Source organism: Lactuca serriola, chromosome 1 (assembly GCF_051521515.1).
Source record: "Lactuca serriola cultivar US96UC23 chromosome 1, Lser_US96UC23_V15, whole genome shotgun sequence".
Lineage (NCBI taxonomy): Eukaryota > Viridiplantae > Streptophyta > Magnoliopsida > Asterales > Asteraceae > Lactuca > Lactuca serriola.
The window spans coordinates 6,172,991-6,193,453 of NC_136408.1; the positions used below are offsets into that span (position 1 = coordinate 6,172,991).

At 32.2% G+C, this 20,463-nt stretch overlaps 1 protein-coding gene across 1 annotated transcript; it reads right to left on the reverse strand.

Moving 5' to 3' along the window:
* Positions 1–12,430: 12,430 nt before the first annotated feature.
* LOC145051065 (uncharacterized) lies at positions 12,431–14,547 on the reverse strand. Its single transcript, XM_078999214.1, has 6 exons — positions 14,217–14,547; positions 13,978–14,129; positions 13,811–13,901; positions 13,602–13,744; positions 12,835–13,362; positions 12,431–12,658 (listed from the first exon to the last, which is right to left on the reverse strand). Exons 1-6 carry the CDS (start codon positions 14,545–14,547, stop codon positions 12,431–12,433), a joined length of 1,473 nt encoding a protein of 490 aa, XP_078855340.1.
* Positions 14,548–20,463: the final 5,916 nt, after the last annotated feature.

Below are 20,463 nucleotides of genomic sequence, written 5' to 3' on the forward strand. Positions count from 1 at the left end.
ATAAAGTTTTATCATATTTTGTTTGGGAACAAATTCCGCAACTATTTTCTTTAAAAGATCACTCTAGTTTTAAAACAAAGCATAAACAAATAGGTCTTTTTTGGCTGTGAAATTTGGGATGTCACAGAGTCAAAGTCAAAAATGTCAATCAGCAGTCCTCCACGTCGTGGCCTTCCTTGGACATGTCGTGGGCACAAAGTGCCAAAACAGTTGCTAATCCCCCAATCTACACGTCGTGGCAGCCTAAGGCCACGCCGCGGGGACTGGTCTAAACAGCTTAAACGACTTAATCCATTTTCTTCTGATTCCAAGAGTTCCAAAGCCCATATCTGATTTTTTCCAAGGTCTTAATGGATAATGTTTCTAACTTTATCCATTAGGAAGGTCCAAACCACCAGGATCTAGACTTTAAGTCTCAAAGGGGCCAAAAAATGCATCTTTCTCAACTTAATCCATTAATCCAAGTCTCCCACTTCTAGATCTAAATCAACAAGATGTCTAGAATGATACAATTTCCAACTTTATCCATAGTAATGCCCTAATCATTAAAGATCTAAACTTTAATACACCAAAATGGCCTAAAGGACCAAGATAACTTACATGGCTAAAAGGAAAGGCAAAAAATCTTAACTTTCCTAGTCCATGAGGTCTAAGAAACATGCAAACTGATCAAAATATGTTGGAGTCCACTCAACTCCAAGATTACCCATAAAATGGACAAAAAGTGTCAAAAGCCCCAAATGACAAGATCTAAATAACTAGGTAGCAAGATTGGAACTTTATACTTACAATAGTCCAGAAATGTAATGTCTATGATGTGTCTATAATTGAAGCATCACTCCTTGAAACCAAAAGAGCCTTCTTGATCTTTAAATTGTTGGATTAGTGTCTAATCCCACAACTATAATTGGTATGTACTTGACCTGATTTGGCATTTTCTATTTGGGTTGCACTTCACTGGAACAATTTATATGGATAGTCTTTTGAGAATAGTATGTTTATGATTTATATTAATATATTATAAGTTCTAATATATTAATATGGATTCATATTATTTAATTAGTATTGATCAAGAATTAATTTAGTGATAAAAAAGGAACTAATTAAATATGGACTCTTATATATATATATATATATATATATATATATATATATATAGCATGGGCCAAGTTCATTTAGGTTGGGCTAAGCTTGCATGGATAGTCCATAGAGTTTTAACCCATGGATCCTATGGAAATGAAAATTCATGGGTATTAGGGTTTACATGGATGAAACCCTAATCCTCCATACTATATAAAGAGGTCTTTGGCACATGAAATGAAACTAGTGTGTTTAAACAAGAGTGGGCCAATTTATAGTGTGCTTACTATTCTCTTAAGTTTTCCAAGGTGTTTTTAGTGATTTGTGATTCCACTTGAGGCTTCCACACTATTGGGGCTAAGCTCTTAAAGTTCAAGACTTCAAGCTACATAAAAAGGTATGTTAACTAACTAGGCTTTTGTAGTATAGTTGCTTCATATTATGCTAGTTAGGAAAAAAACCTTGGAATATTGAATATTTGCATGTATAATAGAGAAAACATAGATCCAAGGTTTTTAGGGTTCCATGTACACCATAGGAGTGTTACAATGCTCAAAACCCTTCACAAACTTCATCAAAATAACATAAAAAGCATCCAAAAGAGGAGAGAGGAGAAGCTCAAATCTTGAAGGTGGAGGCAAGGGTTTCTCCCAAGGGGTTCTAGAGATGATAGAGGCTAATAAAATGCTTAAAAATGCAGAACATTAAGCTTATATACGTTGAAAACCCTAAAAAAATTATGGGCTTGGGCCTGATCGCTACGTCATGGGCTCTGATCCCCATGTCGTGGCCACGACTTTTCACCCAAATCCACCTCAACTTCAAACAACTACCATAGATACTAGTATTCACTTGTATATAAGTTACTCGTAATCCATTAAGACATATCACAAATAAGTCTTAATAAAACACAACTTATAATTCTTCGTTTCTAGCACCTTTTGCAAGAAGGAAGAAGGAGGGGAGGGAAGCTTCTTAGCTCTTGACAATATGAGAGAAAAAGAAGAGAAGAAGAAGTCCCAAAAACTAACTCAAATGCAAGTATTATTACTTCTTTTATTTATATACACGAGTACATAAGGACCATCCCTATAATAAGTGCACATGTAAGGAGTATGGCATAGTTAGCTAGTCAAACAAGCATGATCAAAATGTGTCTTTTACTCTACCTCCAACTATATATATATATATATATATATATATATATATATATATATATATATATATATATATATATATATATATATAAACTACCTTTTATATATAAATAAACTCTAACAAGTTTAATGAGATATATTTATAACTTATAAAAAAGCGTACTTTAAGACATATTTTATAAGTTTTTATGTCTCCAATAAATATTATTTCTATAAATAATAATTTCCCAATTAGTTGTTAAAAAAATTTATTTTCATAAAACAATAACTTTCCAATTAAATACATGTGTTGATTATATTTATTACTAATCAAATTAATAATAAATAATCATTTAGTAGTAACTTGCTCTAAGGTGTGACTCTATAGGATCATATGTGATTAGTAATATCATTCTATAATGACTATTGAGCATACAGATATTTTAATATCCCACTTGCACAAGACTCATCGTATATTGTAGGGGTGTGTATGGGGCGGTTTGGTTCGGTTATTGGTTAAAACCGAACCATAACCATTATGATTGGTTAATGCATTTTGGTAGCCATTGGGTATGGTTAATATTGGTTATGGTTAGTGGTTTTTATCGATTAACGGTTTTGGTTAATGGTTAATATTGGTTAACCATAATGTTCAAAATAATATAAACGACGAAAGTATTTTGGCATGAAAAATGAAAATTGAATACCAAAAAGTCATCGACGCCGATGTTTGTAACCTAACTTATAGTAATAGAATAAAATGTGTACATTTAATAAATAGAGTGAGATAACACATAGTCACATTTAAAATCAAAAATATTCAACAAAAATATAAAACATTAAAAAACTTGACATTAATAATTTCATATATTGATAATTGGTATTAATATTAAAATAAAGTCAAACATCCATACACGTTCAATACGATTAAATTAAAACTATTAAATAAAAGAGTCAAACATTCATATTATGTGTTATTAGATAAATAAATAAAAAAAAGTCAATCACTCATCTACATTCAATGTGATTAAGTCAAAAACACTAAAAAAATCGTAAAATTAAAAAAAAAATACATTCTTAATATATCACATAGTCAAAAAGAACCAAAAACTTAACTTACCTAGAAGTCTTGATTATAAAATCAAAATATCCTTCGAATAGGACTATAAAGTCCAAACAATCTTTGATTAGGATGAACGGTGTGAGAAGCCTTCGATTATGATTATGAGTATGAAGATTAAACTAATTGTGAATAATGTTTACAAATTGTAGAATTAGCTAATTATGAATTACAACATCAATTAATAATCTAACTCAATGTATGATTGGAAGATTATGTGTATCTGAGTGATCAATCTTTAATGGTTTGATTGCGCGTTTCGTCTCCTGATAAGTGAGGATTAATGGATTATATTTTCAAAATATTAATGGATCTTAAATAAGTTTGACTATATTATTTTATATATAATCTATAGTCTATACTTATATATATATATATATATATATATATATATATATATATATATATATATATATATATATATATATATATATTAAAATATAAAGTTAGCGGTTCGGTTAATAATGATTCGGTTAACCTATAAAACCATAACCGAACCGTTAGTTATCGGTTAACAAAAATTAGAAACCGAACCAACGGTTTTTAAAATGGTTTGGTTATTATGGTTCGGTTATATCGGTTAATTTGGTTTTGGTTCGGTTTTTCGGTTATTATGCTCACCCCTAGTATATTGATATAGACAATGGTGACCGTCTAGCAACATTTGACTACCCCCAATAAAATACGACTAAGAATGTCATTCTTTAACATCTAATTCCCAATAGCTCAAAGCTACAACTGATGTATAAGGTAAGTTTATAAGATATCCCTTTGTTACAGATATCATGCTAAACATGAGACTTGGATCGCAATCACTCTCACTTGGTGTTCAACTTTGGGTACCACACGGTGGATGTCTAACTCTCAACACATAAGAGGAACAAATCTCATCTTGACTACATACGCCTCTTGCATAGTTCACACTTTGGGTACCACACAGTGGATGTCTAACTCTCTACACATAAGAGGAACAAATCTCATCTTGACTACATACTCTCAATACATATGGATTAGTGTTTGACCACATCAAAACATAACACTCCCTAAACTTAAGGCACACTATGTATCTCAGGTATTAAGGATACAAATATAGTATCTTATATCAAGTAGCACTCATGGAAGTGATCCATGAGGTGATCTTGATGCGGGTCGTTCAATACCAGTTCTTTGACAAGTACCTATGAATCTTGGTTACCACCACTTGCCTATTTTCATCTGGTGAAAGTCAACCGATCTAATTCATATTAGTCTTACTTCACAAATGACCCCACAATTATGACCGAATATGAACTTTTAGAATAATAAGACTATTCATGGATTAAACATGTTAATATAGAACACAACAAGTATTGATGTGAAGATCATTTCCCAATATATCTAAACAATATAATAGTTGTTGTTTTAGTGTTCAAATATTCAAATACTAAATCCAAATCAAATTCCATTTCTAGAATAATATAGTTTTATAGTTGAAGTGTGACCACTCATACTTAGCTTAAGGAAATAATTTATTATTGGGTCTGTCTAATGGAAGGATAAAATTGAGTTTTACAATGAACTAATTCATCCAATCATATTTGATTAAATCTTCTGAAAAATAGTATATTCTAGTTTTGTAGTAGAATGTGTTATTATGTTTTTCTTAGACCTCATTCCAACAAAACCCACTCTTCATTCCATATTGAAGTCATAATACAATTATACTCATGATTATCTATATCTGTTTTGAAGACATCATCTTGTGTATCTCTTTACGTAAAGATATTTGTCTAAACTGATTATCTCATATACATTTTCTTAGTCTTCTTAAGTAATCTTAGAATGTCCTTTTAGTCATCCAATGAATTACCTATGTATCTAATTGGTATCTTATGATATGTTAATAACATGATCATATACTAGGTCTTGTGCATAATGTAGCATAAATGATAAATTCATTTTCCAAGAAAATAGAATATGAATCATTTTATCTAACTCAAACCTATGGGCTAGGTTATTTTGAGTCAGACTCAAAATGGTTCCATACAGCAGTATCAAGAATTCTCCAACGGAATCTTGTATCTTGATCTCTTTCAAGATATTGTCAACATATGAAAAAGATTTAAAACTTTAAACATTCATCTTTATATACCTTTGTAGATTTTACATTCCAAGAATATATCTTGTCTTTCCTTGGTCTTCCATCTTAGAATCACTTTCTGGGTCAAGGAGAAAGGGGCTTGCATAGTCAGAATGTAGTTTCTCATGATTAAGTATGTCTTGTTCATAAATTATTAAGAATATCACTATTGTTCCCACAATTTCTTAGTAAACACATATGTTATCTTCATTTTGATATAAAAGCACACCTTGTGTTTTCATATTAAAATGACGATTTCAACCTTGAGATGTTTTCTTTATATCCACAAATGGATCTTAAGGCTTATACTTTTTTGTTATAATAACATGGATTAAGAAAACCTCTAGGCTAAGCTATATAGACATCTTTAAGTAGGTTTTCTTTAAGAAAACCAGTTTTTGTTGAAATCTATTTGCCATATCTCATAATAAGAATATGTAGTTATGGTAAATAATATCCTTGTTAATATAATCATAGCTACTTATGAAAAGGTTCGATCATAGTCAATGATATGAGTATAATAAGAATCATAGTCAATGACATGAGTATGAGAATATCCTTTTATAACAAGTCTTGCTAAATATGTATAGATAGATCTACATGTATGTATTCTTTCTAAAATAATTAACTACTCCTTTTAGCCTTGTTATAGGGAAGAAGATTAATCAAGTGCATACTTGATTATTAGACATGGATTACATCCTAGTGTTCATGACTCAAAGTCATTTATCAGATTCAAGAATTGATATAACATTTTGGTAATTGATGGATTTGCCATAAACCATCAAAAAGAACTCACCAATGATAGATTCCATATTTCTCATGTTGTATATTATTCCTACCATTAATATGAACAATTTTTGTTTATGAATAGCTATTACTCATGTTCAAAAATTCCTTTTTGAAACTAGTGCCAACTACTGCTACATCAGGCTATGGTTCTTGAGTTGCTTCAAGTTCTATGTGCCTCCCAGTTGCTTTGTCATTAGAAACTTGCATTCTGATAACTCAACTTTCATAGGAATAAGAGAACTTATTCTTGGTGGGTTTGTATAAATAATCTAAGAAACCTTTTAGAGTATTTCAAAAATATGTAATTAGTAGTAAATTTTGGGTTTAGAAGCTTTAGTCTAATATATGCTTTAAATCCAAAAAATATTTAGTAAGATAAGGATGGAGCCTTTCCATACTAAATATTATAAAGTGTTTTATCTACTCACCAGTTGGTGTAAGCATTCAAAATACAATTGATAGTGATTAAGGTACAATCCCAAAAATAATAAAGGAAGATAATGTCCACCGATTAGAAAATAAAGCATATCTAGTAAAGTTTAGTTCATCCTTTATTACCACTAAGGCTTTAGATGGTTCTATTGATTTGTATCTTAGCTTTATATTTGAAAACTTTGACAAATGTTTCACAATGATGTTTTAACATGTAAAATATAATTACAATGACTATAGTTGTTAATAAAGTTGATTTGGTATCTTGTGCTAAATCTTAGACATTCATTAGAAAGGAAGTCATCCATCACAGTCTATAGTTCCTTGATAATTATCTTCTCTATCATTTAGTAAAAATATAATTAGGAATCTTACATATATATATATATATATATATATATATATATATATATATATATATATATATATATATATACACACACATTATTTACCTTCAAAAATTCTTGATTGAATAATAATTAATTTGACTGGTATTATAATTATTAATTAGCAATGATTTTACATAAGGATAATGACTTAAAAGGGAAACATATTTTTTGATCTACACATTTGGTCCCTGACTTTTTTTTGTCCGCATTTACCCCTTGGACTTATTTTTATGTACGTATTTACTCCGTATGACCGACTAATGCAGGTTAAGCCGGTCATCAAGGGTTTCACATGATTTTAAGAAAAATAAAAATACTTATGTGTCTATTACATGGAATAACCATCTTTCAACCCCTCATTTAACAAGAACAACAACAAGTTCATGTCAACCAAGTACCTGTGAATCTTGGTGTTAGAGTGCCTATGAACCTTGGTGTTATAGAGAGGAAGCCTTCATAGAGAATCAACAAGTTGCAAATTAAGAAGAATGGTTTTCCAAATGATGGAAAATGAGTGGCTGATGATAGCCCATTTATTTTAGACTGATTAGTGTAACACCTTGTAACTTTTGGTGAAAAAGAAATAGTTTTGAGGGTAGAAACTGCCATTATGGTAACCTGGAGGGACCAAAGGAATGTCAAGGGAGAGGGAAGTATTTGCGATCGGAACATGGAAGAAGGTGAGGTTATTAAGGGTGGTGGGATGTCGGAAAAGAAGGGTGCTAGGGTGTGGATAGAGGTGTTGATTCAAGGTAATTCTCATGCTTTATTTCTTCTTCTCTTTCTTTGGTTCTATGTGCAATTTCGTACACCAATCTACCCCGATCTTCTAGATAGAGGCCGAATTAGAGAAAATCAATAGAGATAAAAATCATGGAAAATTGTGTCTACTTTCCATAGATATATAATTTGCTTGATTTGGAGTTACAGTTAAGGGGTTATATCCAACACTGAACATAGGTCAAAATGTCTAAAACTCTAATTATTGAAATATTCTCATTTAATCATTGTACTTTGGAATTGAGTTTAAATCATCAAAAGGCCATATTGATGTGACATTCCATAGTGGTTGTTAAGTCATTATTCTCTAGATTTATGGTTGGTTTTAAAGTGGTTTAATGGTGGAGAAAACCCTAACCCTAGTTGATGTGTTTATCTAAAAGGCATCATACTTTAGTTTCTCTTTAAAGTAACCTACTTTGGATCATGATTAATGTTGGAAATGGTAAACTCGAACTTCATTCCCTTTAAAAAAAAACCATGTGTGACCTTTTAAAACAAAAAAGATAAGTTTGTTGGGCTAAAATGATATTTACCCAATAAAAAAGAGACGGCTTGTAAGATAGTAGACAGGAACGTTGGGCAAAAATCACTAGTTAACGCCTGTACAAAATAGGACCTCTAAGTAGAACTAATGTTCCTTTATGTTGAACTTCGACTTTAACATATCATATAAACGGGTAAAGCAATGCTCACGTACTACAAATGATTTTACAAATGAAAATCATTTCTATTTTTGAAAATTTTAAACACATTATAATAGCATATTCTTGGTCAATTTTGTTTTAGATAATGTTTTTTTTATGCAAAATAATAATATATCTCAATTTCATCCATTTTTGTTTGGATAGAACCACGAAAAAAGGGTAATAGTTAAAACACAAAACACATAATGTTTTTCCATGTCTGCAAATCTTAAGTAGGTTGTTGCATTGAGTATCATAATAAAAGTACAATGTCTAAAATCGATGGAAATTAAGTTAAAGTATGTTGCTATGTACTTTGCATAAAAATGTATTTATTTGTTAATTACCAAAAATGATTAATTAACTTTTTCTAAATGTTTCAACTAAAAAACATTAGATTTGATATATATATATATATATATATATATATATATATATATATATATGTGTGTGTGTGTGTGTGTGTGTGTGTGTGTGTGTTTTCTCAATCGTATTTGTCTGTTAATAAACGAATATACCACGGAAATTGTAAATCTACCTTAATAAATAAAGATAATTTTGCCAAATGTCAACTTCTTATTGAATTTGACACATGTCATTTTTTAAAAATTTTAAATTATTTTTTTTCCACTTGTCATTTTTGTATTTTTTTTCATTTTTATTCAACTTCCACCTATTAAATTTCACACCATAGCAATTAATGTGAATTAATGTATATAGTAAACCTTCTATTTGTGAATTATTATTTCTATTTAATGAATTCAATTTGTGAATTTATATTAATTAGTATTAGTATAGAATAATTAAGACAATTTACATAAATAGTCGTTGTGGTTTATTCTATTTATTGTATTTATTTCGAAAGTTTACTTTAAAAAATACTTAATTTTTACACATTCATATTCAACATGATTTTTTAAACATGATAATATTTTTTTATTAGTATAGATTGAATTACTTATTCATCATTTCATTTATATTTATTTCAAAATTATACTTTAGAAAATACTTAATGTCTACACCTTATATTTAACTTTTTTTAATCAACCCGTGTAATATACGGGTTTCACACCTAATATAAGCAATATAGGAAAATGACCATTAAAATCGTTACATCCATGCGAAACTATAAACCAATGGAGAAATAGCAACAATCAAATTACAATTTGATAATCTCTTGTTGGGTTCCGAATTTCCGATGGCTTTTTCTACCTACGCAAAATCATGAGCATTTTTTCTTGACTACTGGAATATTACCTATTCATCAAACTTTTTTGTACCTAAACAAAATAATGCAAAATCATGAGCATTTTTTCTTGACTACTGGAATATTACCTATTCATCAAACTTTTTTGTACCTAAACAAAATAATGATAGCTTCTGTTTTTATAGGTTTCATAAAGTTACATTATATAAGGGAAAATGATATCATAATATATATATATATATATATATATATATATATATATATATATATATATATATATATATATATATATATTTTTTTTTTTTTTTTCGGTATCATTATTTTTCTTTCTTTTTTCCTTTTTACGCAATATCTCATTAAACTTCAAATCTTCTCTAACAAACGAAGTTTTTTTTTCGCCACTTATTATATTCTCATTCAATTTGCCAAACGTCATTTTGTAGTTATTTTCAATTAATTCTTTTTCCACATGTTATTTTATGAGTTTTCTATTTTATTAAAGGGAAAATGTCACTATAGCCCAACTAACTTACAAGTTTTGGTTTAAAAGGTCCCTTATTTTATTTTTTGGCTTTAGAAGGGCATAAACTAACATTTAACCGGCTAATTTGAGATTTTGACCCAATTCAACCGGTTTGTTTGCCATGTCATCATCCAAGTAACCTACCGAGTCAACTCAGACGAGTCGGTTTACACGTCATCGACTCACCACCGAGTTCACTTACTTGGGCACTAAGGGTTAGGTGGTCCCGTACTATATAAATGGATGGTCTTTTGGACAAAACCCTAACACTTTGTTACCACTTCCGGCCAAACACAACCCGACAAACGAAAATAGAATACTCGTGTTCCCTTTCACTGTCTTCCATGGAGCCTACCCCACCACTATCACCAGATACTATAAACTCCAACAACTCGATTAGCTATACTTGAACAATTTGCATACGATTTTCTACGAATGTGGTGATAAAACAGCCGAGCAAAAAGGTGAGGTGGAGCGCATGAAGGAGGAGATGGGTCGCGATTACCTTCATTCCAGGGTTGATGTCCTGAACATGCAGCAAAGGTTCGAGAAGGTTGAGAAGCAGATTAAAGCTATTGCACTGTTGGTTGTGGGTCTTGTCGTGGTGATGCTCCTGCTAATGATTTTCATCATTCACTTGATAGTCAGCAAGTGATTCTCAAGGAGGTGAATAGTAGTGGTATGATAATCTAGTGTTCATCGTAATCGTCTATTATGTTTAAGGTTTTTATTGTAATATATGTTATTAGGATTGTGTGTGTTCGTTTGTGTTTGTGGTAATCGTCTATGATGTTTGTGGTAATCTAGTGGTGGTTGTTTACGGATGATTTTTGAAGTCCTGGGAACATGTAACAGGCATTTTGATATTATCTTGATGAAATGTAAAGACCTTGAATGCGTTTTGATTTGTTGGGATCAATGTTCTTGATTAAGACTAACGATTTGGACACTTGGTTGGCTTAATTAATGAAAATTAATTGTTGTTGGTACACCAACTGTGACAGATGTTAATGAGGTCAAACATTGGGGTAATTTCGCCAAGGGGTATTTTCGGAATTTACAATTTTTAAGAACTTACTTCCTTACTCGACTGGGGTATTTTCGTCATTTGCTCTTTATAAGTACTTTACCTCCTTTACTCGGCAGTACATCCCATTTCTTTGTACATGTTCTTGTTTGCATTTTGAAGTTAGCAGCTCTCGGAAATAACGAAGCAAAAATGGTGAAATGCTCATGTGGATGTTTGGCCATAATCAAAATGTCTTCCACTCCATCAAACCCTGGAAGACCATTCTATGCTTGCCCCACTAAGGTTTGTTTGACTTTCTTTTTCAGGTCATTGTAGCCCTAATTTATTTGTTTTATCTTTGCATTCTACACTTCTAACTTCTAAATTGATTTTGTTAGGGACCTCGTAATGGTTTTATTTGTTGGGTAGAAGAAGCAGACACTAAGAATATGAGTGCTGAAGCAGTTATGATTACAGGATTCGCTAGGTCAAAAAAGAAGCTTGAATCAAATATTTTGAAACTGAAGATGTCTTTAGTTCTAAGTTGGATTATTTTCTTTGGCATAATTGTGTACAAGTTGTAATTCGTATGTAGCAGTTTTTTATGTCCTTGTCAGGGAAATTGTTATGGTTATTTACATTATCCTTGTAATGACTTTCAATCACTAATGTCAATAATAGACACCAATGCCATGTTCACCTAGAGTAAATGGGGCCATATATATATATATATATATATATATATATATATATATATATATATATATATATATATATATATATATATATCCAGCACTAATGTAAATAATGGACCCCAATACCATGCACGTCCATAAACACAATACACCATCATAAGGACATTGAAACCTTTTTCTTACATAACACCACAGTGAGTTTATAACATAGTAATTTAGATTAGATTAAAATTAAACAAAAATAGTACATAACATAAAATCGAAACACTTAATCCAACATTGTTTAGCATAACCAAAGTGACTACATAACACCATAGTGAGTACATAACATAAAATTGAAACACTTAATCCAACATTGTTTAGCATGACCAAAGTGAGTACAAAACATCAAATTAAAACATTTAACCCGAAATCAGTTGTCATAAACACATTGACTACATAACGACATTGACCACACTTAACCTATTCTAGTTCCATTGGCTTCTCAATAGTGTGGCCTTCCCCATTTTTACCCTCAACCCGTGTACCAAGTTTTTTCTTCAAAATTCTTTGCGACTTCTTTCTTTTCTTGACAATTACCTTTTTACCCCTCCCTCCTATATCATCTTTACCATCCTTTGTCTTCCTACCATTGCTTCTTTCCCCAACATTACCATTACTGCCCTTTTTACCCCTCCCCCCCTTTATCATCTATAACATCATTTTCCTTCTTACCACTGCTTCCTTACCTAACTTTTCCATTATTTCCCTTATTACCCCTCCCCCCTTTATCATCTATAGCATCATTTTCCTTCTTACCACTGCTTCCTTCCCCAACTTTTCCATTAATGCCCTTATTACCCTCCCTCCTTCCTCATCTGTCATACCTTTTGCCTTCTTAGCACTGCTTCCCTCCCATCAATAACATCCGATCTCTTCCTTTTCCTTACCTTTAGTTTTGTTGGCTTTTCAGCTTTAGAAAATGTAATCTTGTTATGTCCTGCTTGTTTGCATACACTACACATAATCTTTTTCCCAACCTTTGACACAGTATGTCTAGCACCCCTTTCACTTGAATCCTTTCTTCTATTAACTTTATGTCTACCTGGAATTTTTCTTTTTAATGGTGGAAAAGGTGGAATGAATTCAGTAGGTGGTCGCATGTTGCTACCATTCATCCCACGCATAAGATACTTGTAGGTGTTCTTATAAATTGCTCCATAGTACATTGGATCCACATAATTACCAACATCACTGTTAAGGTATAAGATTGTTGCAACTGAATGCACACATCCATACCCATTTAGTTGCCACACTCGACATGAACAAGTCTTCTTATCTACATCCACAATGTAAGACTCTCCCAAATTCCTTGTTTCAAACTGGTTTAAACGAGTAGTAAAACCTGCCAATACCTGATGCAATGGTATAAAAGTTAGGGTGTATAGTGGAAAAACTAAATAAAGTATTAATAGAAAAGAAAAAACCTTTGAGCTCTTTTCAACTGATTCAATAGGATTGTAATGGTTGGGCATGGTTTATAATCAGGCCATGAACAACCTTTGATGGTGAGATTGAATTGCCTCTCCATAACATACAACCTAATTTCTTATAACATTGTTGTTATTGGTTTTTTCCTTGCATCTCTAATGACATTGTTGAAGCTTTCGGATAATCCATTTTCAACTGCATCACACATCCTCCCCTCTCTAAAGAAAGCTCTACACCATGATTTTGGGTTCTTTTCCATAAGGTTGTCAAATGCTGCAGGAATTAGTACTTGTATTTCCTTCATTGCTGCATTGAATAAAGGTTCATTTGATGCTTTGCAAGATTTCTAAAACATCCTCTCATAATGCACACCATTGAACCTTCTAAAGTTGGCAACAATATGCCTTGCACACTGTCTGTGTTCAACATTAGGCATTACTTCCTTCACAGCCTCCAATAGACCCTGTACAATTTAAATTCATACATTAAGAAAATGGAAATTTATTAACAAGAAATATGAAGTATAATAAGTGATTTACCTTATGTTGATCTGACATCAGGGTGATACCACTACCATCATCAACTTCTAGATCATCTTGAAGATTCTCCAAAAACCATTTCCAATTTTCTTTATTTTCCACACACACAACTGCCCATGCTATTGGGAAAATATGATTGTTAGTATCTCTTCCTACGGCACATATCAATTATCCACTACATAATCCCTTTAAGAAACAACCATCCAGGTTTATTACTCTTCTACAACTTCTTTTCCAACCTTGTTTCAGCCCCTCAAAGCATATGTAAAACTTACTAAAATATGTCTTCCCATCAGGCATACTATTGACATCCAATTTAACAGTTGATCCTGGATTGGATCTTCTTATCTCTTCACCATATAACCAAAGCTTGGCATAATGCTCAACTAGTGTACTTTCAATAAGTTCAATTGCATATTTCTTTGCTCTTCTACGTTGTCCCATACTCACATCAATTCCAAATTTTTGTTTTACTTCTTCCTTTAGTAGCCTAACACTCATTTTTTGTTTTTGTAAAAACTTGGATGTGAAATGGCTACCAATCCATGCATAGCTTACAATTGACCCCATTTTAAAATTTCTAGCACAATTATGGTCATCTATAAGAGACTTAATTTGAAAATATTTTTCCTCACTCATCCATGAAGCCCACAATCTAAACTTGCATTGCCCTGAACAACATTTAACTAAAAGCCTCCTACTATTATTTTTTTTGTAGCACAATTGATATCCTTTAGCAACAACATAATTACACAACATATGTTTTAATTGTTTAGGATTTTCAAATCTCATTCCTAACACAGGTTTTTGTTTTTTCCAATGAACATTTTCATTAAAAGCTGTTACCTCCTCATGAATTGGGTCGAGTTCATCCATCTGATCTAATGGATCTTCATGAGATGGATCCTCTTGAGGTGGAGTGTCTGGCGTTGGCTGCTCCTTGGGGTAGATCTTGTTCAAAAATATATCATTCAAGGTCTTGTTCATGGGGATGCAATCTCCATCTTCAATGTTATTGTCCAAATCACCTTGCACTTGTACTTCATCTAGGTCAATGCCTCATTCTGTCTCAACATGCAACTCTTCTACTACTTCACCTACACTAGAAAACTTGTCCTCGGGGGTACATACTTCAGCCATCTCATCAACAATCCATTGATGAACATGAACACCAACATGATCCATGTACACAGAAATTACACAACCAAAATCATACCCTACTTCGATAAACTCCTAGTAGTCTTTCTCAGTTGCTATTATCCTCAGTCCTTCAGGGAACTCAATATCGGGCATGCAAAAGTATACATCAACACATGTCTCGTTTGCAAATCTCTGAATGAACACTAGAAATTCGTTTTTGCCCATTCCAGCAAAATCCACATCCTCAAACCTTTGCTCCACTCTATCTGAGTAACTGATCACTTAATACCTCGTAAACAAATCAGCAAAATGAAGATCTATCTTCATGTAGACGGCCATAAAAAAATCCAGGTTTGATTTTTGGATAAACAGTAGAAGAAAAAGAAGATATTGGTAGATGAAACCGATTAAAGACGAAAATTACTTGGAGAGGAAGGGTTGGTGTCATTTATCGATACACTAACACGTGGCATATGATTTAGTTTAATGACCTGGCTTTCTTTTAATGACATGTCCAAGAAATAATGCTGATTGGGATTGGGGTCACCGGGTGACCCCTTCACTTTATAAAAAATGGCCTAATTAGCCGGTTAAATGTTAGTTTATGCCCTTCTAAAGTCAAAAAATAAAATAAGGGACCTTTTAAACCAAAACTTGTAAATTAGTGGGGCTACAGTGACATTTTCCATTTATTAAATTTCACATAACATTTTGATATAATAATTACAATAAATGGATATCAATTTCAATAATAAACTTACCTTTTAATTTCAAAATTCCCAAAATTAAAACTTATTAATTTCTTTTATTTATTTAAATTATTTGTTTAAATTTGAAAGATAAAAAACATTTCCATTATAATAATTCGTTATTTTTCTTATAAATTCAAAGTTGTCAAATATTTTGACCTTTATATTTAACTTTTTTTTTGCCACATGTGAAGTCCTCATTCAAATTGTCAAATGTCATTTTGTGGTTATTTTGAATTAATTTTTTTTCCTCATGTCATTTTACAGGTTTTCTTATTTTATTAAATTCTACATACAATTTAATATAATAATTATAATAAATATACTAATAAATGGATATCAATTTTATTAATAGATATACCTTTTAAATTCAAAATTCCCAAATTAAAGCTCATTAATTTCTTTTGTTTATTTATTTAAATTTCAAAGATAAAAAAACATTTCAAATTTAACAATTCCTTGTTTTTCTTATTTTTTTTTCTAAATTCAAAGTTCTCAAAAACTTAAACCTTTATATAAACTTTTTTTAAAAAAATTAATTCATGTAATACATGGACCTCACAACTAGTTTACCTATTATTTAGAGGTGCAACCTCAATAGTTACTAGTTTCACAAGTAATATTCGAGTTGACTTGTCTACACAAAAAATCTTTTCTAATAAATGAAGATTTTTTGCCACTTGTTACACTCTCATTTAATTTATCAAATATCATTTTGTAGTTATTTTGAATTAATTCTTTTTCAACATGTCACTTTATGAGTTTTTCTATTTTATTAAATTTCATATAATATTTTAATGTTATAATTGAAATAAATGGATATCAATATCATTAATGAACTTACCTTTTAATTTCAAAATTCCCAAAATTAAAGCTTATTAATTTCTTTTATTTATTTAAACTATTTGTTTAAATTTAAAAGAAAAAAAAACATTTCCATTATAATAATTTAATATTTTTCTTATTTTCTTATAAATTCAAAGTTCTCAAATATTTTGACATTTATATTTAACTTTTTTTTAAATTAACACATGTAATAATACATGGGTCTTACAATTAGTCTACTCTAATAAATGAAGATTTTTCTTTGCCACATGTCACATTCTCATTCAAATTACGAAATGTCAATGTGTGGTTATTTTGAGTTAATTTTTTTTCTCGTGTCATTTTACAGGTTTTCTTATTTTATTAAATTCCACATACTATTTTAATAAAATAATTACAATAAATGTACTAATAAATGGATATCAATTTTATTAATAGACTTACCTTTTAAATTCAAAATTCTGAAATGAAAGCTCATTAGATTCTTTTGTTTATTTATTTAAATTATTTGTTTAAATCTAAATATTGTATTGGAATTCTTCATTAACATGCAACACCACCATCTATCTCCCCAACACTATCGTTCTTAAAAACTTGCTACCCCGAAGAAATATTTTTGATCGACAAAGTTGACGTCTTCACCCAAACCCCATATGAGGGTTGTTGTCAATAATAATCGATTATCAATGACTCCTTCAAAACCCTGAAAATCCCCTCTTCATCGCCTTCCTCATTGTCTCTATCCACTACAAGATATTTTCTTAATATTGGTGACGGTATTTGCGGCGACAAAGGCATTACCAACGACATTTTTGATATGTCGTCGGTAATGCCTTTGTCGCTGCTAATACCATCGCCGATATTAATAGAAAACTTCGATCCGTGTCAAATGTCCAGGCGTCACAGCAGCCGTCGATCTTAATTCCAATCCAACGGTTAAAACTGGCGCATCATACAAGATTATTACTGGTGACAATAATAGCAACAAGTCTATCACCGCTAATTCCCTAAAAATTGTTGACCGCGAAAACTTCCATCCATTTACTTTCAAGTGTCACCACTATTGCTCCCTATCGCCGCTATTACTGTCGTCGATAATAGCTTAAGTCGGTTACATCCCCTTACAATCTGGTTTCTCACTATCATTCCCACTTATTTCTTCTGCGATTACGACTCCACTCCGACCCTTTGGAAAGCTTAAGGCTATTCACCAGATGATTACCACCTCCGACCAACAGCAACACCATCGGGGTGTTTATACCAACGATTTTGGGGCGTTTACGGGCGAAGGCAGGGCATCTCCAACACATTTCTCTTTCTCTTTCTCTTGTAACATCGATTTTTAGCTTATAAGAGTGATTAATTACAAAGAATTTGTAACATCCGGATCCTTGGAGGTACTTTATTTTAAAGTAGTTGTGTATTTGTCTATTTTGGATTTTGAGCAGCACCACGTCATAGTGGAGCCTCACCACGCCATGGCAATAGCTTATGGGTTGCGGGGATTTAATGAACCACGGCGACGTGGCAATAGGTGCCATTACGTGGTTGTCGCTGTTGGAGAGAACCCTAAAGTTTAAGGGTTTAATCCCTATTTAAACAACCTTAACCTCGTGTAGCCTCCCTCCCATCAGCCTCCATCCCTCATAATTGTCCCTTGCAAACCATATAACTATTGTGTGAGTGTCCTTAGCCTAAAGTGTGTGCTTTGGTGCTTGTGAAGAAAAAAGGTGGTGGTAGATCATCTTGGGAGTTTAGAGCGACGTAGATCCAGAAGTTTGTCTTCCTCAAACATCTCCAGGAGGTATAAAGCTTTCATCTTGATGAGTAAATTAACAGATCTCTAGATTTTTTCCACCCCTTTTCTATGCCTTGTATCAGTTGGTTTGGTCTCATAAAGCTTGTAACTTTATGAATCTCCAGGCCTTTGGGGGTATTTGGTGCATTTGATCTAGACTAGGATTGAGTTTTGAGACCACGCATGGATCTTGGCCTTTTTGCCCTACTTCTAACCTAATAAGAGTTCAAGACATGCATTGCACATACATGTCTGAAAAGCACATATTTTTATAATGAGAATGGTGTGAAAAACTCTTCTAGAGTTGTTGGACAAGTGACCTTGTAGATTAAGTGCTTATTGCTTAATCCATGTGGTGTTTTGGACCATAAAGTTGAGATCTATGCACCTTGGAGGGTTCTAAGGGATAAAGTTGGAAACTTTATCCATCTAGACCCTAAAATGGACCAGATCTAAGTTGGAGAATCTTTGGAATCGAAGAAAAAACAACTTAATTAGGTAAGTTGTTGAAAACCCAGTGGCCATGACATGGCAAAGGTCATCACGACGTGGCGGCTAGACTAGTCACGGCTATTTTGTCTTATCGGCACCATGACATGGTCAAGGATTACCATGACATGGCGGTTAGTCTGTTGACTTTTGTATTTGACTAGGGTTTGATCAATTTTGACAAAGGGCATTTTGGGTATTTTGATATTAATTTTAAGTTGGGCCATGATTTGAATAATAGGTTTTGGGTAGAGCCAATATTCGGAGCAGGGATTATTCAACTTTTGTTCGGACTGATAGGTGAGTTTTCCTCACTGTACTTATGGGTCGAAGGCACCAATGCAAGACTAGATTATGTATCCTGGTTATAGGATATCACTATGCTAGTATATAACTCATTAGTAGATCTGTTTGATATATGTATTTGTTGGTTCTGTGTTTATGTTTATCTATTACATATATCAACATATTGTGGTTGGGTTGAGGCGGTCCTGCTTTGTGCTAAAGGCCAAGACATCCGAGGCGGTCTGGATAGGCTGTAGGCTCTGTGATGTAGTCCAGTCATGCTGATGGTCCGTAGAGCGGTCCAGATAGGTTGTAGGCCCTGCAAGGCGGTCCAGTCAGACTAAAGGCCTATATTTGCATGCTTTGATTGTTATGTTGTGTGATAGTACTTTGGGGGAACTTACTAAGCTTTGTCTTATAGTTTTAGTTTATGCTTTCAGGTACTTCAGAGGATCATGGGAAAGCAAAGGCCTGATCGTGCACATCTTCCTATTTTCATGATATTGATTTTTGGGACACTCTGATATGACTTACTTTTAAGACAATGATTCTTTTTGTGTAAACATTTATGGATAATGGTTATTTTTTTAAATTTTTTATTTTTTTATGATTTCTAGAGTGTTACAAGTTGGTATCAAAGCCTTGATTCGAGAGAATTTGATAAAATTCGTGTGAATCCAGACTCAAACTAGGGAATTGCAAAAGTTTTTAAATGGTTTTCCAAAGTAAGCAAGGAAGGATGTGATGTGTACGATCAGCCGGAGCAAGAAAGTATACCCCAAGTTACCCACACGGTTATTGATATTATGTTTATGGTAGAATAGAATGCTAGTAGTATGCAAGGGATCTTCAAGAATTACATTATAGAACTGCTTGATATATGATGCCTGATAGGCTAGGTTTATTTCTTGTATGGAATTGACATCATTACTATGGTTGCTTAGTGTATGCATCATAGTTGCACATAACTAAGATTTTATGGCCTAATAATGTTTGGTGTAGCCTTATTTCATGTTCTTGTGTGATGAAGGGCTTAGGGTAGAATCAAGTATCTGACTGTCTATATAATCTAGTGTTATGTATGATTAGCATGCACGAGTGTTGCAAGGTTGGTGGAAGTTTCATGGATGAGTAGATGTGTGAGCAGCCATCCAGATGAAGAGTGTTTAGCCGCTCTTGAGAGTGTGAGGATAGGACGTA

Excerpts from the sequence above, each read along its gene's own strand:
- LOC145051065 (XM_078999214.1), bottom strand. The coding sequence starts at position 14,547 with ATGGGGTCAATTGTAAGCTATGCATGGATTGGTAGCCATTTCACATCC. Across the intron at positions 13,902-13,977 it reads TGATGTCAGATCAACATAAG|GGTCTATTGGAGGCTGTGAA; the intron begins GTAAATCACTTA and ends TAAATTGTACAG. Across the intron at positions 13,363-13,601 it reads TATCCGAAAGCTTCAACAAT|GTATTGGCAGGTTTTACTAC; the intron begins GTCATTAGAGAT and ends CCATTGCATCAG.